The following is a 17,968-nucleotide window of genomic DNA, read 5'->3' on the forward strand; positions in this document are numbered from 1 at the left end:
CGCTATGGACCCATGCAAGATTGACTTGTGGATGATGATATAGAATAGGAAGGTGGAGATGAGAATATAACTACTCCATAGTAGTTTATTTTTAAAAATTGTATATTTTTTGTTTGAATAATGTGGTATGGTTATATTTTATTGATGATGAACTGCATACCCAACTTTATTGGGTGAACTTGTTTAACTTATATATTGTGCTTTTGTGTTGATTTGATATGTGTATGTTTGTGTGATCCTGATAGGGTCAGTTAGGTTAAAATTATGAAATGGATAATTGAGTAAATATTTTTGAATTGTCATTTGTGAATTGAGATATGTTTTGTTGATGGAACCAAGAGTTATGTCTTGGGTAGCATTAGAATTAATGAACAGAAATACATGATTTGTATAATAACTGTTTTATACATTGGTTAGTGAATTTGAATTTGAATAATTGTAGTGCAGTATTACTTGCATTAGTTGGATTTGAGTAACCAATTTTACTGGTCGGTTATTAGAAATAATATAAGGTGATAGATAGCTTGGCTCTTAAGTGTTTGAAAATCGGAGTATAGTTTGATTTTGATTAGTTAATTGAATCACTTGTTATGATTTTGAATATTAATACTAATCGATCATTGGATTAGTAGACATCTTTAGATATTTGTTTAGATTGTGGGAAATATTTATTTGTGGATAGTATCTGAAATTACCTATCAGATAATAGAGAAGTATTAGTTTAGTAAGAGTCGCGATTTGCTTAAGAGCCGGATTATAATTCGATAAGGAACACGTAGTTTGAATAATGGATTAGGATTTTCCTTGGATAAGTCTGAGCAGTTGACTTAATATCAATTAATGTGTAATTTATTTTTCGGAATTTGACTATTCAAATTGTAAGTCCGTTCTAGTACAGAAAAAATCAATTGTAGATAACTCGGTAACGTAAATGCTTTATAAGGAAGTATTCTCAGTCAGAGATTCGGTGAGCTGAATCACATGTATGTGATTGTAAATATTTGTGGCAGAGTAGTTTATTTTGGTTGATTGTGTATGAGATAACTTATAGATCAATTAGGAATAATGGTAAATGAAATTAATAGAAAAAATTGAAAGTAAAGAGTAAAGATGTTTTATTAATGAAGAAAGAGTATATCATTGTATTTCGACTTATGAACTTAGCTGTAATACACCTTTAGGTCAGTCTTATATATTGATTTGGAATTGAGTTCTGCTAGGAGGTTCAAACTTTTTGAGTTATAGTCTGTGTGGCGGTACTGTTACTGAGGTTACTTTGATGGGTTTGTTTTAAAGCGTGCACTATAGCACTCCTTAGCTTCCTTCTGATTGGCATGTACTATTACAATTATGTTGTTTTATATACAAAATTTGACGCAGAAGTGTATAGTAGAAATGATAATACTAGACGTATTTGAAGAAGGTCTATCTAGGATGATATTATACTGACTGATAGTTTATAATAAAATATTGTGTATTCAAGATTGATATATGGAATGATAAAATAGATAAGAATGAAGCAATTCAAGTATATAGAGTAGTGTATACCTTATAAGAAGCTACAATATATTAAAATTTAAAATAAAAGAATTATATAAGCAAGTTAGATTATGCATACACATTGTTTTACTGTGGTATAATGACTTGTCAATTTGATCTGTTGAGGTTATTCGCCTTTCAACTATCTTCTAAGTAAATTTGGAATTTTTTTTGTATTGCAAACAGATGTTTTGAATTTGTCGGTTAAAACTAAAGTTACACATAGTTAGGTGAATTTTTTGGCATTTTCGTCATTAATTATAACCTGCAAAAGAGGGTAAATAATTGGACAGAAAAAATGATAGTAAAGTTAAGTAAATTCGACCCACGGTGAGCACCAAATGTTCTTGCATGATAAGCCTCAGATGGTGTATAACTTGTCCTGTTTTAGGGATTGAGGTCTCTTCCGCCTGAGATGGATAAGGTATATATCGACTTCAAGAGGAACGGCGATGGCAAGCACTTAAGAGTAGAAAATGAGTATATAATGCAATTAAGAGTGAATAGCATATCTTCTTACGTAGTTAGGGTTTGGTATTTATAAAATGTTACCTCTTTAGAGAAGTTGAGATATTTATCTGATCTTTTGGTAACCACTTTAGTTTGTTTTTGAGTAAGTTGTTGAGGGCGAGATTCTCTCTAACTGAAAATGAATCACGTTTATTATTTATTTGAATTCTGATTTATAGGCATAATTGGATTAAGTTATGACTACCAGATCAACATGTAAATTGAATTAGTTTAATTCTATTTACTATGCGTATCCTTTACGAGTAGTAAATCGAATCAAACCATGTATATATTGTACTAATAATAAATCGAATCAACATAAATGTTAATAATTAAGGAAATAATCTCATTTGAATTCAAATAAAATATCAAAAAAATCAAAACGAATAATAATAAAAATTTAAATTGTCTTAGTTCAAATTGCAAAAAAATCTATATTTTTATTAACTTACAAATTTAAAATAAAATAATAAATTATTTCTAAAAATTCATTAAAAATTATCTTTTAACTCTTTAGCATATGAAGAATCATTATTAAGACATATTAAAAAAGTTATTATAAAGTATTTTGTTTCTAACGAATTGTTCTAATACATATTTCCGTAATACACCACTGGTAGTCACATTTTTGCAATATACTACTATTTGAACTATATAAAAAATAATTAATGTGATTATTCATCTTTATGTTTCACCGACATCACATAAAAGGTATCGTTTTGTTGCCTTTTATATGTAAACTTTAACAATTTTTATCAGTATATGTCAAACGATATATATCAGAATAAAAAATTAGTTAGAAATAACATGATATACGTTGATTCAATAAAAATTTAAAAGATCAATTTAACTTGTAAAATTTGAGAAATCATTTTTTTCTTTTTCTTGATAAACCAGTAACGTAAACATTTATGCTGTGTTTTAGTCTTTTAGATGAAATAATGCTAGTGGGCACAGTGATCCTTGTGAAAAAAAATCATTTGTTTTCATACTATTAACTATTATTATGGGAACTAATTTGGGTTGATCGATTGGTCAGTTCACTTGTTCGCTTAAGCAAGTGTCGGAGGTTTGAATTCCGCCTTGTGCATGCAGTAACTCATTGGCTAATAACGGACCCTTAAAACCATCTCCAGTAGAGAATTCATCCCAATCTCTATTTACAGCCCACCTGTCCTAAAAAGTAATTCCACATCAACTTTTGCGTCATAAATAGTAAATAGGAATTCAAAGCATCTCTCTTCCTTATTAGGAGGAACTAACTTTAGTCTCTATTGCGGTCTCACTTAATTAATTAATTAAAGTAATTAAAATTAATATAATTACTATTTCTTACAATAATATTTTTTTAAATTTATAAATTCAAAAATAATTTACTGTTAAAAAAATACTAATATCAAAAAATCATATAGAAAAATAATACACAATATATAATTTGAGATTATACTGATTTGTAAAATTATTTAATATATAAAAAAAACATAGTTAACCTCTATAGTTAACGACAAGTATTGTGAAATTACCATATGTATTCAATCAAGTCCTTGATAAACCACTATTTTATGATATATCTTGTGCTCAATTGAGTGTTTTTATCAATTCTTCGCCTACAACTCATATAATTTGCATGGTTTTACAATTCCTTCCTTATTCTATGATATGTGTAAAAATATGTTTCCTATACTTTAAAAATATTAAATTTAATTATCCTTTATTACCATTCTGTGTGTTAACTAATTTCAGGCTTCATAGAGCAGGAATGGCTTAGAGGACGGGAATGAAACACGCAAAAAATGGGAGGAACACACAAAAAGGAGTTTTGAAGAAAATAGCAGTGACGCGCACGCTTGGACGACGTGGACGCGTACGCGTGACAAGGAAAAACTCCAAATGACGCGAATGCGTGACCCACGCGCACGTGTGACAGACGCCATGTGCAGAAAATTGCAGAAGTCGCCCCCAACGATTTCTGGACCTTTTTTCGGCCCAAATCCAAGCTCAAAAACACATAATAGAAGCCAGAGAATGGGGGAATCAACAACAACAATTTATACAACATTCAGAATACACAATTTTAGGTTTTAGATGTTGTTTTAGAGAGAGAGAGGTTCTCTCCTCTCTCTTAGGTTTTAGAATTAGGATTTCTTTTACTTTATGGTTATTACTCCATTCCAGGTTCAATATTCCCAACTTTAATTTTATGTTCTCTTCTACTTTTAGTTACTCTAATACTTTTACTTGTTAGTTATTTATGTCACCAAATTGGCTTATGAATCTTTCCATGTTAGATTTGAATATTCTATTTAATATAATTTGAGGTATTCCAGATTTATGATTATTTTATTCTATTTATGATGCTTTCAATTTAATTTAGATTTTTCTCCTTTTGGTTTTGGTTAAGTAATTGGTAACACTTGAGTTAACAGACTCAGCAGTTGATTGAAAATTGAAATTCTCGCTGATTGATTTGGATCGCTCTAAAGCTAGTCTTTTCATAGGAGTTGACTAGGACTTGAGGATCAAATTGATTGGTCCACTTGACTTTCTTTTATTTAGTAATGGTTAACTAAGTGGGAGCGATAAACAATTCTCATCACACCTGATAAAGATAACTAGGATGGGATTTCCAGTTCTCATACCTCGCCAAAAGTTTTCTTTATAATTATTAATTTATTTTTCTTGCCATTTAAATTACTTGTTCCCTATTTCAAAAACCAAAAAATATACCCTTTTCCATAACCAATAATAAATCATACCTCCCTGCAATTCCTTGAGATACGACCCGAGGTTTAAATACTTCGGTTATAAATTTTATTAGGTTTGCTTAAGTGACAACCAAAACTTTTGTACGAAAAGATTCTCTATTGGTTTAGAAACTATACTTGCAACACGATTATAATTTTATAAAAATTTCTTTACCGGCAGAAATCAGTTCGTCAGTCCTCTTTCAACTGTCTATGCTACTGCTGCTTATTTTGAAGTTGGATATTTCTTTGGAGAAATTGATGGTATGGTGCAAAATCTTCCTTTCCCAGCTGAGGTTGTGATAAGCTGTTTTCGACATCGTCATACTCCAAGCTTTGAGCAAAATTTTCTGCATAAGTGTCTCATTCATCCTCAACAATCATATTATGTAATATAATACAAGCTCGCATTATGTTTGCAAGTTTCTTCTTTTCCCAAAAGCGTGCTAGACCACCTATAATTGCAAAGCGTACTTGCAACACTCTTAATGCTCGCCCTACATCTTTTCTTAACCCTTCTTGGTATTGTGAAAATAACTTGCGTTTCTCTCCTTGTGGTTTTGAGATTGATTTGACAAATGTGGCCCATTCAGGATAAATACCATCTGCTAAATAGTATCCCATAGTATCATTGTGACGTTATTACCATTAAAAGTATAGTTTACCTCCGGAGCACAGTCATTTAGAATATCATCGAACACTGGTGAACGATCTAACACGTTGATATCATTATTTGAACCAGAAACCCCAAAGAACGCATGCCATATCCAAAGGTCTGAAGATGCTACAACCTCAAGTACTATGGTTGCAACTCCACGATAACCACTCATGTACATACCTTTCTACACCTTTAGACAATTTTTCCATTGCCAATGCATGCAGTCAATGCTACCCAACATGCCAGGAAAGCCACGACCTTCCGCCATTTGTAGCAGGCATCGTACATCATTTGAATTTGGTTTTCTCAAGTATTCATCCTCGAACACCGAAATGACACCTTCAACAAAATTTTTCAAGCATTCAATTGTAGTGCTCTCGCCTATGCGCACATAATCATCTACGGCATTAGCAGTTACGCCATATACTAACATCAATATTGCAGCAGTGCATTTTTGGAGTGGTGACAAGCCCTTTCTCCTAGTTCCATCGACCCTCTGTTGGAAATACGGAGAGTCAGTTGAGAGAGCATCTACTATTCGAAGGAACAGATGTCTTCTCATTCGAAATCTCCGTCGAAAAATGTCAGCATTATACACCGGCTTATCTACAAAATAATCTTGAAAAAGGCGATCATGTTCTGCTTCTCGATCTCTGTTGATCTATCTACGAGGAGTTGGGATAGAGCTTCTATCGGTATCTTCTTCTTCTGAATCATCAAGAAAACACTCATCGATCTAATTATCTATGAGTGTGTTATCTCGCCGTCTTTTTTTTACCATACAAAACCTCATTAAACATATCATCAAAATTTCTAGCCATAGCTTGAGGTATGTTTTAGTATTCCTTTGAGGTGAAAAACTAGATTTGGAATGGAGTTGATGAATTATTGATAGTTGATATTTATGTTGGGAATAAGTAGTATGACCACAATCCAATCAATCACGTGTCAAATAATTTGTTATTGTTATTATATTAAAATGTTAATATAATAAGGTCCTTGATTAAAAATAGAGATTTATCATTGTGATAGTGATCATAATATTGAGAGATAAATCTTTTATAATTTAATCTAAATTGTTCTTGGTCATAGGATTATTAAAAAGGACATTAATAATTCGAAAAGATCAATATATATAATGGTCTTCATTAGATGAAGATTAATAGATCTCATTTATTAAATTATATATATAGATGGTGCATATAGAGATATGCCCATTGAACTGACTCACTTTGAAAATTTCTAATGGTTATAATTACCGTATATTTGTCAATAGGATATTCTCAAGATGAACATGGTAATAGAGTTTCCTTTGACCTGCGACTGTCATAGTAATTAACAATGTATTTATTATACTTTGATTCCGGACACCTAATACCCTAGGGTGCTAGTTGAATGGATATTGGGTATGATTTAAATACTTGTAGAATTAATGATTAGTCAATAAGGAATCCATTAAATCTCGGTAAAGTGTTTGAGCTCTATGATTATAATGACTGAGATGAATAAAACCTTGGCCAAGGGGATTGAATGAATGAAGAAATGAGTTTCTTAAGTCATTCACAGTTTATTATAATAATGGTAACAAGTTAGAGTTTGACAATTAAACCATACTCTAAGAGTTAACCAAGAGCTAAAAAGATGGAAGGAATTATACTTTGTTCTTCTAAGGTTCTTAGTAAAAATATATTACTTCGTACTATCGGGTCGTTGAGAAGTGTTGTTAGACGCCAACCTTGATTAGTAAATTTAGTATGACTAATTTACTACCCGCCTAGTATTGAACCTATAGGGTCACACACTAACGAGTGTTCTAATCTTTGCTGTAGAATTATTTAATTATTATTTTGATTTGATCAAATAAATAATTATATTAATTTAAATAAAATATTATTATATTCTTTGCTAGCACCAAGAATATAATAATAGTATGATAATTGAGAATATTATATGAGATTTGAGAATAATTAGTTATTCTATTTCTAAACTTGAATTCTAAATTTGGATGAGATCTTAACTGATTTTGTTTCAAATTGAGTTATGATATGATTCATAAATTTGAAAGATTCAAGTTTAAAATAACAAGATATGATTTAAATTTGAATTGAGATTCAAATTTAAAATTAGTAACAAATCTCATACTATATATATGTATGCCAAGAGTAGAGGAACATAGTGAATAAAGAGAGAATAACAAAGAGTTTTATTCCTTTACCTCTACGCACACAAATGTATGTGAGCCTAATTCTTGGAGATGAATTTTATGGTGTGCAAAAAATTGCAAGAGGTTTCTCAATTTAGATAAGATGTCCATTGGTCAAGGAGTTGACAGCAAATGTTGGTCTCGGTGTGGATATGCATAGAGTTTTCGTACAATCGAAGAATAAAATTTTTATTAGCGTACACAGGTATTTAGATCTGATCTAAAATATATATTATTTATTGGAATAAAATTTAAGTACAAAATAGATCTTTAGGATTACTTTATTACTTCCGCTGCGTGTTATGAACACATGGTAATTCTACAGTGGGATCAGAGTTTTGGCTTTTTGTGTTTAAATTTTTATTCCTATTTTCTTAAAGTTTGTGAATTAATAAGATTAATTCAAACTTTTTTTAGCATGTGATGCAGTTATTTCATTGAGATAAGTTTCTAATAAATTAATAGTTAATTATTTTAATTTTGATTATTTAATTGTGATTAAATTATCATTCTTTGAAAAATAATAGTTATGATTTTAATCAACTATTTGATTTGATTTTATTTCATCATGACTTTGGTCACGTAAAAGAAATGAGATGCAAAATATCTTTTGTTTTTTCTTATATATATAAGTGTATATATAAAAGTCAAATTTGATTTGATAGTTTTTTAAAGTTAAACGTTAGTACATGAAAAATCAAATTTTGATTTGATTTATGTGTTTTGAATACTATAATATTAGAAATTAGTTTTTCTAATATTCTTGATTATAAAGAGCAGCCTGATAACCAGGAATTTTATTTTTAAGATAATAATCAGTATATACATTTGATGTATTAGGGATTTAATTTTATATTTTGCCTAAACAACCTGGGAATATAAAATTTAATCAATGAGTACTGAAAAAAAATTGTCTAACAATAGAGATAAATCCTAAAAGTTAGGAGATTGCCAAAAATAAATTTATCTCTTGTTTACAAGGAGCAACCTGACAACCAGGAGACTTGTACTCAAAGATAGAATTTATTTATGCATATGATGATGTATAAGGAGAATTAATTTATACTTGAACCTAGACAACCTAGGGGTATAAAATATAATTCAGTTAAATAATTGTCTGACAACCAGATAATTATTTGGGATTATAATTGTATGGGATACAATTTAATCATGTTTATTTGGAATAGGTATGAGTAACAACTGGACAACCAAGATACTCATTTGCGATTCTAAATAATTTTTTCAGAAATATAGATTTCTTAATTTACTTTGAGAATTGTATTTTCAAAGGGTTATCATTGAAATGATAATATTGTCCAATAAAAATGGTGATGGAATAGTCAGTACTTGTAAAGTATCTAAAATATTATTTTACTATAATATGGGTTGTTTTGACAACATGAGTTCTAATTTCAAAAGCATATACCCACTATTTATTACTGAACATCTTGAGAAGATGTATGGTGTCCAAAGTAAGATAGTATGACTATCAAAGATTTTATTTAAACTAGTGGGAGTATTGGGCAATATATTTTGAATTAAATAACTTTAGAAGTTGGAATGCCATTAGGCAAATGGCTTTAGCGAGATTTGTTCTTGCAAGTATTTTTGGAGATTTATTTTATTACAAACAATTTATAATTGGTCTTAATATGATTAAAGTTTGTGATCTTTTTGGAAAAACTCAATATGAGTATTGAGAATGCGAATTAAAATTGCTCTTAAGGGTTGGTTTGACCAATCATAAAGATATTGAGTATTTTTATTATAAGAGTTTAAAGTAAAATCTCTAACATCTAATTGATATTCTATTGAATAGAGAATATGATTCTCTCCATGTACAAATAGTAGTACTCTATGTACTCCATTATGTTTAAGAAATATGAAATTTGATTTAGTTGAGTATCACTGTTTGTTAAATATTTAGACTACGTTTTAGAAATGTTGCTAACAAATTTCTCACTAAATCAGTTTCTACCTATATAAGATATAGAAAAGGGGCATAAGCCAAAACTCAAGAACATTAGAGTTTGAAGATGTCTTATATGTGTTAAGAGATTGCACAACAATAGAATTGATATTAGGTCCGATAAATGAGATTTATTGGTTACCCTAAAGAAATAATGAGTATTATTTCTATCATCCTTCTTAAGACAAAGTGTTTGTGATAAGAGGTTGAATTCTTTTTAGAAAAGAAATTCCTCCCAAAGGAATATAAGGTGAACAAATAGAACTTGATAAAGTCAAGACAATCAAAAAGTTTGATTATACAATATCAAGAGAAACTTTATATTTACAAAAAAAAAAAAAAAGTGGGAGTACAATTACTTTTATTAGAACTGTTTACCACTCAATAGAGGATATACTTTCTCCAAGAAGTATAAAACGTTTGATCGTCAAACTAATTTTTTGAAAAGTAACCAATTTGCATAATGATACAATTCTATAAAGATAGATCTAATGGTTACGTAGATTTTTTATAATCATGCTCAATAAAGATTGTCCTTAAAATAAAATTATACACTATTTTAGTGGAAGATTTCATGTTTTGAGAAAACATGATATTTATTATGCACTATGTATATTTTGTAAAATGTCAAGCACATATGCTCAAAAGCTAAGGTGTTTAAGGTAAAAAAAAAAGTTTTGATAAACACAAATGTGCATTGAAAAATTATACACATGATTGATTGGCTCTAGTACAAGTGGGAGATTATTGTGATAATAGTATGCCCAAGATCCAATCTATCATGATTGGCTCTCGTGCAAGTGGGAGATTGTTGGGAATAAGTAGTATGACCACAATCCAATCAATCACGTGTCAAATAATTTGTTATTATTATTATATTAAAATGTTAATATAATAAGTTCTTTTATTAAATTTAGAAATTTATCATTGTGATAGTGATCATAATATTGAGAGATAAATCTTTTATAATTTAATCTAAATTGTTCTTGGTCATAGGATTATTAAAAAGGACATTAATAATCCGAAAAGATCAATATATATATATATATATATATAATGGTCTTCATTGGATGAAGATTAATAGATCTCATTTATTAAATTATATATATAGTGCATATAGAGATATGACCATTGAACTGACTCACTTTGAGAATGTCTAATGGTTATAATTACCGTATATTTGTCAATAGGATATTCTCAAGATGAACATGGTAATAGAGTTTCCTTTGACCTGTGACTGTCATAGTAATTAATAATGTATTTATTATACTTTGATTCCGGACACCTAATACCCTAGGGTGCTAGTTGAATGGATATTAAGTATGATTTAAATACTTGTAGAATTAATGATTAGTCAATAAGGAATCCATCAACTTTCAGTAAAGAGTTTGAGCTCTATGATTATAATGACTGAGATGAATAAAACCTTGGGCAAGGGGATTGAATGAATGAAGAAATGAGTTTCTTAAGTCATTCACAGTTCATTATAATAATGGTAACAAGTTAGAGTTTGACAATTAAACCATACTCTAAGAGTTAACCAAGAGCTGAAAAGATGGAAGGAATTATACTTTGTTCTTCTAAGGTTCTTAGTAAAAATATATTACTTCGTACTATCGGGTCGTTGAGGAGTGTTGCTAGACACCAACCTTGATTAGTAAATTTAGTATGACTAATTTACTACCCGCTTAGTATTGAACTTATAGGGTCACACACTAACGAGTGTTCTAATCTTTGCTGTAGAATTATTTAATTATTATTTTGATTTGATCAAATAAATAATTATATTAATTTAAATAGAATATTATTATATTCTTTGCTAGCACCAAGAATATAATAATAGTATGTAATTGAGAATATTATATGAGATTTGAGAATAACTAGTTATTCTATTTCTAAACTTGAATTCTAAATTTGGATCAGATCCTAACTGATTTTGTTTCAAATTGAGTTATGATATGATTCATAAATTTGAAAGATTCAAGTTTAAAATAACAAGATATGATTTAAATTTGAATTGAGATTCAAATTTAAAATTAGTAACAAATCTCATACTATATATATATATATGCCAAGAGTAGAGGAACATGGTGAATAAAGAGAGAATAACAAAGAGTTTTATTCTTTTACCTCTATGCACACAAATATATGTGAGTCTAATTCTTGGAGAGAAATTTTATGGTGTGCAAAGAGTTGTAAGAGGTTTCTCAATTTAGATCAGATGTCCATTGGTCAAGGAGTTGACAGCAAAGGTTGGTCTCGGTGTGGATACGCATAGAGTCTTCGTACAATCGAAGAATAAAGTTTTTACTAGTGTACACAGGTATTTAAATCTGATCTAAAATATATATTGTTTATTGGAATAAAGTTTAAGCAAAAAATAGATCTTTAGGATTACTTTATTACTTCCGTTGCGTGTTATGAACACATGGTAATCCTACAATTTATAAGTGTGTCCGCAACAAGGAGCTATTTCTCAACGGCTAGTTTTGCAACGGCTAGTTAATGGCTAGTTTTTTCTTGTCTTAGTTTAAAACGGCTAGTTAACGGCTAGTTTTTTCTTGTCTAAGTTTAAAACGGCTAGTTTTGCAACAGTCACTTTCATAAACAATAACGGCACAATAATATTGACTAATTTAAAATGTTACATCATCTTTTAATAAAACAGACTACATCACATACCAGTAATACGCAATAAAAATAAAAATATACTACTTAACTCTACGAATACAAGGAACCATTAAGTAAACCATTTATTGATTATTTTCTCACATGCGATCTCATGAAGAGCTCTTCGTTTTTCACTCATTGTAGACGTGTCAGCATTAAGTATTTGCATATCCATTTCTCTTTCCCTTTCCTTAGCCATCCTTTCCATTTTCCTTTCCTTTGTATTTATCTCCATTTCTTTAATATACCTCTGAGTTTGTAATTCTTGTTCTTTCATCACAGCTTGAATCTATAACTCATTTTCTTTGATTGCCATCATCTTTTCTCTATGTTCCCTCTCCTCTTCTCTTTCTTTTTCCCTATCCATTAGTTCTTTTTTCTAACATTTTTAATATCTTCCATGAGAGATAGTTTCTTAGCAACCGATGATTTCTTCTTGCTAAGATCTTCAGACATTTGTGCTTTTTTCTTACCCTTTCTTTTGCTCTTCTTTGATCCTTGTGGGCGAACGGGATAGTCCACACCGGTTTCGTTACACAATGGTATTTCTAGATTTGATGACGATGAGTATGCTCTAGTTGCACTAACTTTGGTTCTCTTTGAGCCTCCACTCTGTGTAGGTAGTTGACTTCTCTATTTTTGCTCCAAAGGAAGCATATTCCAATGCCTTTCGAAAGTTAATTTCTGACCATAATGTGTGAAATAAAGTTTATAGGCCAACTCCTTTATATCATCAGCATTTGAACCACTCCTTATGTTTCGACTAGCTTGATCGTAGCAACCAGCAAATTGTGCAACTGCTTTGTTGATCTTATACCATCGTTTCTTACATGCAACTACCCCCTTTTTATGTCAGAGTTGAATTCCACACAATAACTGTGAATTCGACTCCAAAATTTTTTGCCCTTTTGGTCGGTACCAACTATAGGTTTGGTTGAAATATTCAACCATGCACTGATCAACATCTCATCCTCTTTCCATTACCAATGTTAAATACTATCTTGTCTACGATTTTCAAAGTCATCTTCATTGAGTTTGATAGCATCTAATCCATGAGGATTGGCAAAATCTGAATATTGTGAATTCGGACTACATTGTATCGGAGTCTGAGGGGATGGGTTAGAAGAGCCACCAATACCAGATGGGCTATGTCTCGATGCACTGAATTGAGTTGAAAACGGCAAAGATGTTGGAGCAACATTTCCAATAGAAGGATTAAATATGGATATGAAAATAGAAAATGTGGTGTTTGTGAATTTTGATTTTGTGGTTGGAATATAGGAAATTGATTATTATAAGGAGCTTGAAAATTGAAATTAGGAAGATTTTGTGGATTTGGATTTTGAAATGTATTCGATAGTGTGAAGTTTTGATTTGGAATTTGAGAGTTTGAGGTTTGAGATTGTTGGGTAATTGGAGTTTGAGAAAAGTTTTGTAAGTAATTGAAAAAGAGTTGAGTTAGTTTGGATCTATTTTTCTGAACAAAAAATAGTAGCGGTAGAACTTTGATTTCGTAAGATTTGAAAGAAGCTGAAGAAGAGTAGAAGAAAGTGTGAGAATAGAAGTGTATGTAAGTAGTATATATAGAGTAACAAAATATTAATTTATTAATAACAACGGTAATATAGTAACGGCTAGTTTTGCAACGGCTAATTTTATAATGTGGTTAGTATTTCAAATTTCATACATAAAAATAAATCACTCACCAAAAAATTATTTTATAATATGTAAAAAATTAATTTTTTTATGTAAACAAATTTAATTAATTATAATTTAATATAATAATATAAATAATATTTAATATTAATTTAATTATTTATATTAATTATGATTTAAATAATTAATATAAATTATTAATTAAATAAAATTATAATTAATTATTATAATTATTAATAAATTAAATATGATTTACTTATTTAATAAGTAAATTATATTTAATTTATAAATAATTATAACGAATAATTATATACGTAAAGTAATATATATATATATATATATATATATATATATATATATATATATATATTATGTAACGGTTTCTTCTATATGTATATAAAATATTGTTAATTTTATTAATAAAATATTATTTAATTTTTTTAATTTAATTAACACATGTTTGTTTATTATTGGTTATAATTGAAAGAAGTCAAGGGCTTCAGCAGGACTTCATTTGCTTCGGAATTTGTGATGGAACTCATCTTCATTTTCTTCCAATGGTCGATCTCCACTTTTTGTAGACAAATAGTAAATGGGGCCTTCATTTTATTACCATTGGACATATTTTAAATGGAGCTCAAATCTACGACAGATTAGTCTTTGACCAGTTGGGTTGGAGAATAACGTGGACTAAAAAAAAACTATTATTATGGGATGTCCATAAATAAATTAAATTATATATAATACCAGAAATGCTATACACGCATGTAGGTTATTCTTCAATTTTTCTAGGGGTGAGCACGGGTCGGTTTGGTTCGGATTTATGATAAAATTAGAACTGAACCGATTAAAATGTAATTGGTTTGGTTCGGTTCGGATTTACATTTTTTTTGTAAATGTACCCGAACCAAACCAAACCGATTAAGAACGGATTGGTTCGGTTCGGGTAATTGGGTACCCGATGACTTTGAAATTCATAAAAAAAAAAAACCAAATTTTTATCTTAAAAATTCAACTAGTACAATAAACATGTAACATCAATAGAAATAATCCAAACATGTTAAACACCAAATACATTAAAAACTAAACTCATTAAAATCCAAACATATTAATAATGAATAATTATTGTCTAATGGAAAAGTCATATATATATTTTTATTTTTTTATTTAATTAATATATGATCGGGTTCGCGGGTTGTTTCGGGTTCCGCACCCCCAAAACCGATACCCGAACCAATCACTAACAAAAGTTATCGATTTAGTTCGAGTTGGACCCAATTACCCGTTGATTTCAGAACCAATTTAATTGGTTCGGTTCGAATTCAGACGGGTAATTGGGTACCTACTACCCGTGCTCACCCCTAAATTTTTCCATATAGTGGGCACAGTGATCCTTGAGAGAGAAAGCAATTTGCTTTGTCATTTATCTTTTGGCATGAATTTAATCTTCACCTAGTATGAACTATATATACTATCGTCAAAATTTCAAAAGGTATTTTTGGTGGGTTAACTCGAACAATATATCGTCATTTCTGAAGACTAATATTTTATTTTATTCTTTGAAGTTGAAATCATTCAATTACAAAATATAAGTATGAAAAACTTATATGTATAACAATTTTGGATGTATCTCTAGCTAGTTTGAACCTTAACAAAAATTTAAATATTTAATATATACGTCAGACACAACCCAGTAACCCTAGTTGGGTTACTTTCAATTTAATATGCAATTTGGATTAAAGGATACAAAAGTTGTATCATAATGCGTTTTTCACCTTTGATTTCATGATTTCGAAGAAATATTTATCACAATTCACAAGAAAGCATTGATTGTACATTGGCACAAATCCATTTATGATTTATCTGTTTCCTTTTGACCAATTAGATTCAAAGTCCTAACTCTTAAGCCCTCTGATGAATATAATTCTTAATTAGCAACGGAAAAAACTTCCTAATATAAGAGCCACTCATATTGTTTTGGTGCACCAACAACATAGCTTGTTAGTTACATAGTGGGTCGGGCTACTGACAGGAGTTTGAGATTTGTGGTTCGGCTTGTTTTAGATTTGATTTAGTTTGACTTGTTTTATTAAATAGGTCAGGTTTAAATTTTTTATAAAATTTATTAGTTAAAAAAGATTAGGTCATAGACTTTAAAAAATATAAAATTTGTTGGGCTAATTCACCAAAATATTTTTTTGTAAAAATAAGTTATTTTTAGTTTAGACTTTCACCTATCACTATATATTAAACACAAAACAAAGCTAAAAAGAATCAATAATCAAGACTAGTTAAGATTATAATTTTTGTTCAAAAATAAATTTATGAATTATAAATATAATTATGATATGTGACTAATGATTGTTATATAAATAAATTATGTTTTATAAATTATAAATTATAAAATTTAGAATAAATTTAATATTCATTTTAAATTTTTTAAGTTTATTATTTTGAATTTTATTTTACGAAATAGACTTTTTAAATAAGCTCGTATCTTTGTCGGACTTTAAACAAGTCAGACCCAAATTCTGAAAAAAAGCTTATAAGAAATAATAAGTCTAAATTTAAAACATCTACTTATAATATAGATCAAACTCATCCAAACCAAAGTTCGAATCGACTCAGCCTATTTCTACTCCTAATCAAATACAACATTATGATTATGATTGGGTGTTATAGTGTCTTCTTGCTCAAGGAAATAATCTTTTTGTTTTGTCCAATGTTTATGTCCACCGAGCAAAAGTCATTTAGGTTGTCATTTAGCACACACCGACTTTGTATCCCATGATACGATAAGATTCCCTTCAATCCATGTAGGGTAGACCTACTTTTCACATATCACTTGCCCAAATCTAATTCCCCTCTCATTCACTTATATTTAAGTGAGGTTAGAGTCCAATTAGAGAACTAATTATAAATGAAGCTAGAGTCCAATTAGAAAACTAATTTTTGGTATTCAATTTTAAATATTTTTTAATATTTTTGTTTTATTTTTATATTTAGAATTTTTTTACTTAACACTTATCTCTCATCATTGATCATTCTCCTCCGACCATTATTACCATAATACCATCTCTCAATATTACACTCGACGCTATCACTATATTGTCATCATTTCTCATTGTCCATTATTTTTCGATTTCTGTTATTATTACTGCCATCAATTACATGGTCTAAACCTTAAATCATAATTATAAATCCTAAATTTTAAACCCTCTAAAAGGTAAAGGTTAAAAAAGTAATTTTAATACTAAGAAAAAAAGTTAACCAATGTTAATTAATTTAAAAATTGCTATATTCATATATTAACTAGAGGAGTTATTTGCCAAATATGAATACCTAAACACATACAATACAAGATATTTAGAATTTATAATTTAGTGCTTAAGACAATTTGGAGCATCATTAGTCATGAGACGAATTTCTTCAAATTATACTTTTCAGGTAGGTATACTTTAATATGTGATTTTTATTCATATGCGATGTTACTGTAAAATGGATATCAATAAAAACTTTTGATTTAACTACTATTTACTATCTCAAAATTTCTTTTTGTCTAAAAAGAATTAAATTATATATAAAAAAAAAGAATTAAGTTATTTCATTGTTCTGAGTGAATGAAAAGAAAGACAAGATCTGAGAGATGGCGAGCATGTTATTTTATGCATAATTTAAGTTTAGTGTTGATCACACTTTGTAATGATTTTATATTATTAAATTTATTTAGGATGAGAAATATAGTTTTTGTTAGTTAAAGTGAGTACTTTAACAATGAATGCTTTCTTTACAACGGTTGCAAGGCATGAGGGGCATGTTGATAATGCCATGATGATAATCAAATTTGACTTTGTAGAAATTTATATTAGTGGTCCCTTTTCTTAGAAATGAATTCCTCGCTAGCCATTCTACTAGCAAAGAGGCCCCCTCTTGTTTCTTGTCGCTATATTTTTAACTTGTTGAAGCAAAGTGCATTATATTGCTAGATCGAAAGATTCCCATTATAAAAAAACACACAT

The 17,968-nt window shown here is 29.1% G+C and overlaps 1 protein-coding gene across 1 annotated transcript; it reads right to left on the reverse strand.

Annotated features, from left to right (window-relative positions):
• Positions 1 to 3,084: 3,084 nt before the first annotated feature.
• Positions 3,085 to 6,013, reverse strand: LOC112742488 (uncharacterized). The gene is made up of 3 exons (XM_025791728.2): positions 5,738 to 6,013; positions 5,459 to 5,635; positions 3,085 to 3,225 (listed from the first exon to the last, which is right to left on the reverse strand). Exons 1-3 carry the CDS (start codon positions 6,011 to 6,013, stop codon positions 3,085 to 3,087), a joined length of 594 nt encoding a protein of 197 aa, XP_025647513.2.
• Positions 6,014 to 17,968: the final 11,955 nt, after the last annotated feature.

The sequence above is a fragment of the Arachis hypogaea genome, chromosome 14, assembly GCF_003086295.3.
Source record: "Arachis hypogaea cultivar Tifrunner chromosome 14, arahy.Tifrunner.gnm2.J5K5, whole genome shotgun sequence".
NCBI classification, from domain to species: Eukaryota; Viridiplantae; Streptophyta; class Magnoliopsida; order Fabales; family Fabaceae; genus Arachis; species Arachis hypogaea.

What these genes read in the sequence shown, in the direction of transcription:
- LOC112742488 (XM_025791728.2), bottom strand. Translation starts at nt 6,013, where the DNA reads ATGAGAAGACATCTGTTCCTTCGAATAGTAGATGCTCTCTCAACTGAC. An exon ending in GAAAACCAAATTCAAATGAT is followed by an intron (nt 5,636 to 5,737) that starts GTACGATGCCTG and finishes CTAAAGGTGTAG; the next exon opens with AAAGGTATGTACATGAGTGG. An exon ending in TAAATGACTGTGCTCCGGAG is followed by an intron (nt 3,226 to 5,458) that starts GTAAACTATACT and finishes ATTACTTTTTAG; the next exon opens with GACAGGTGGGCTGTAAATAG.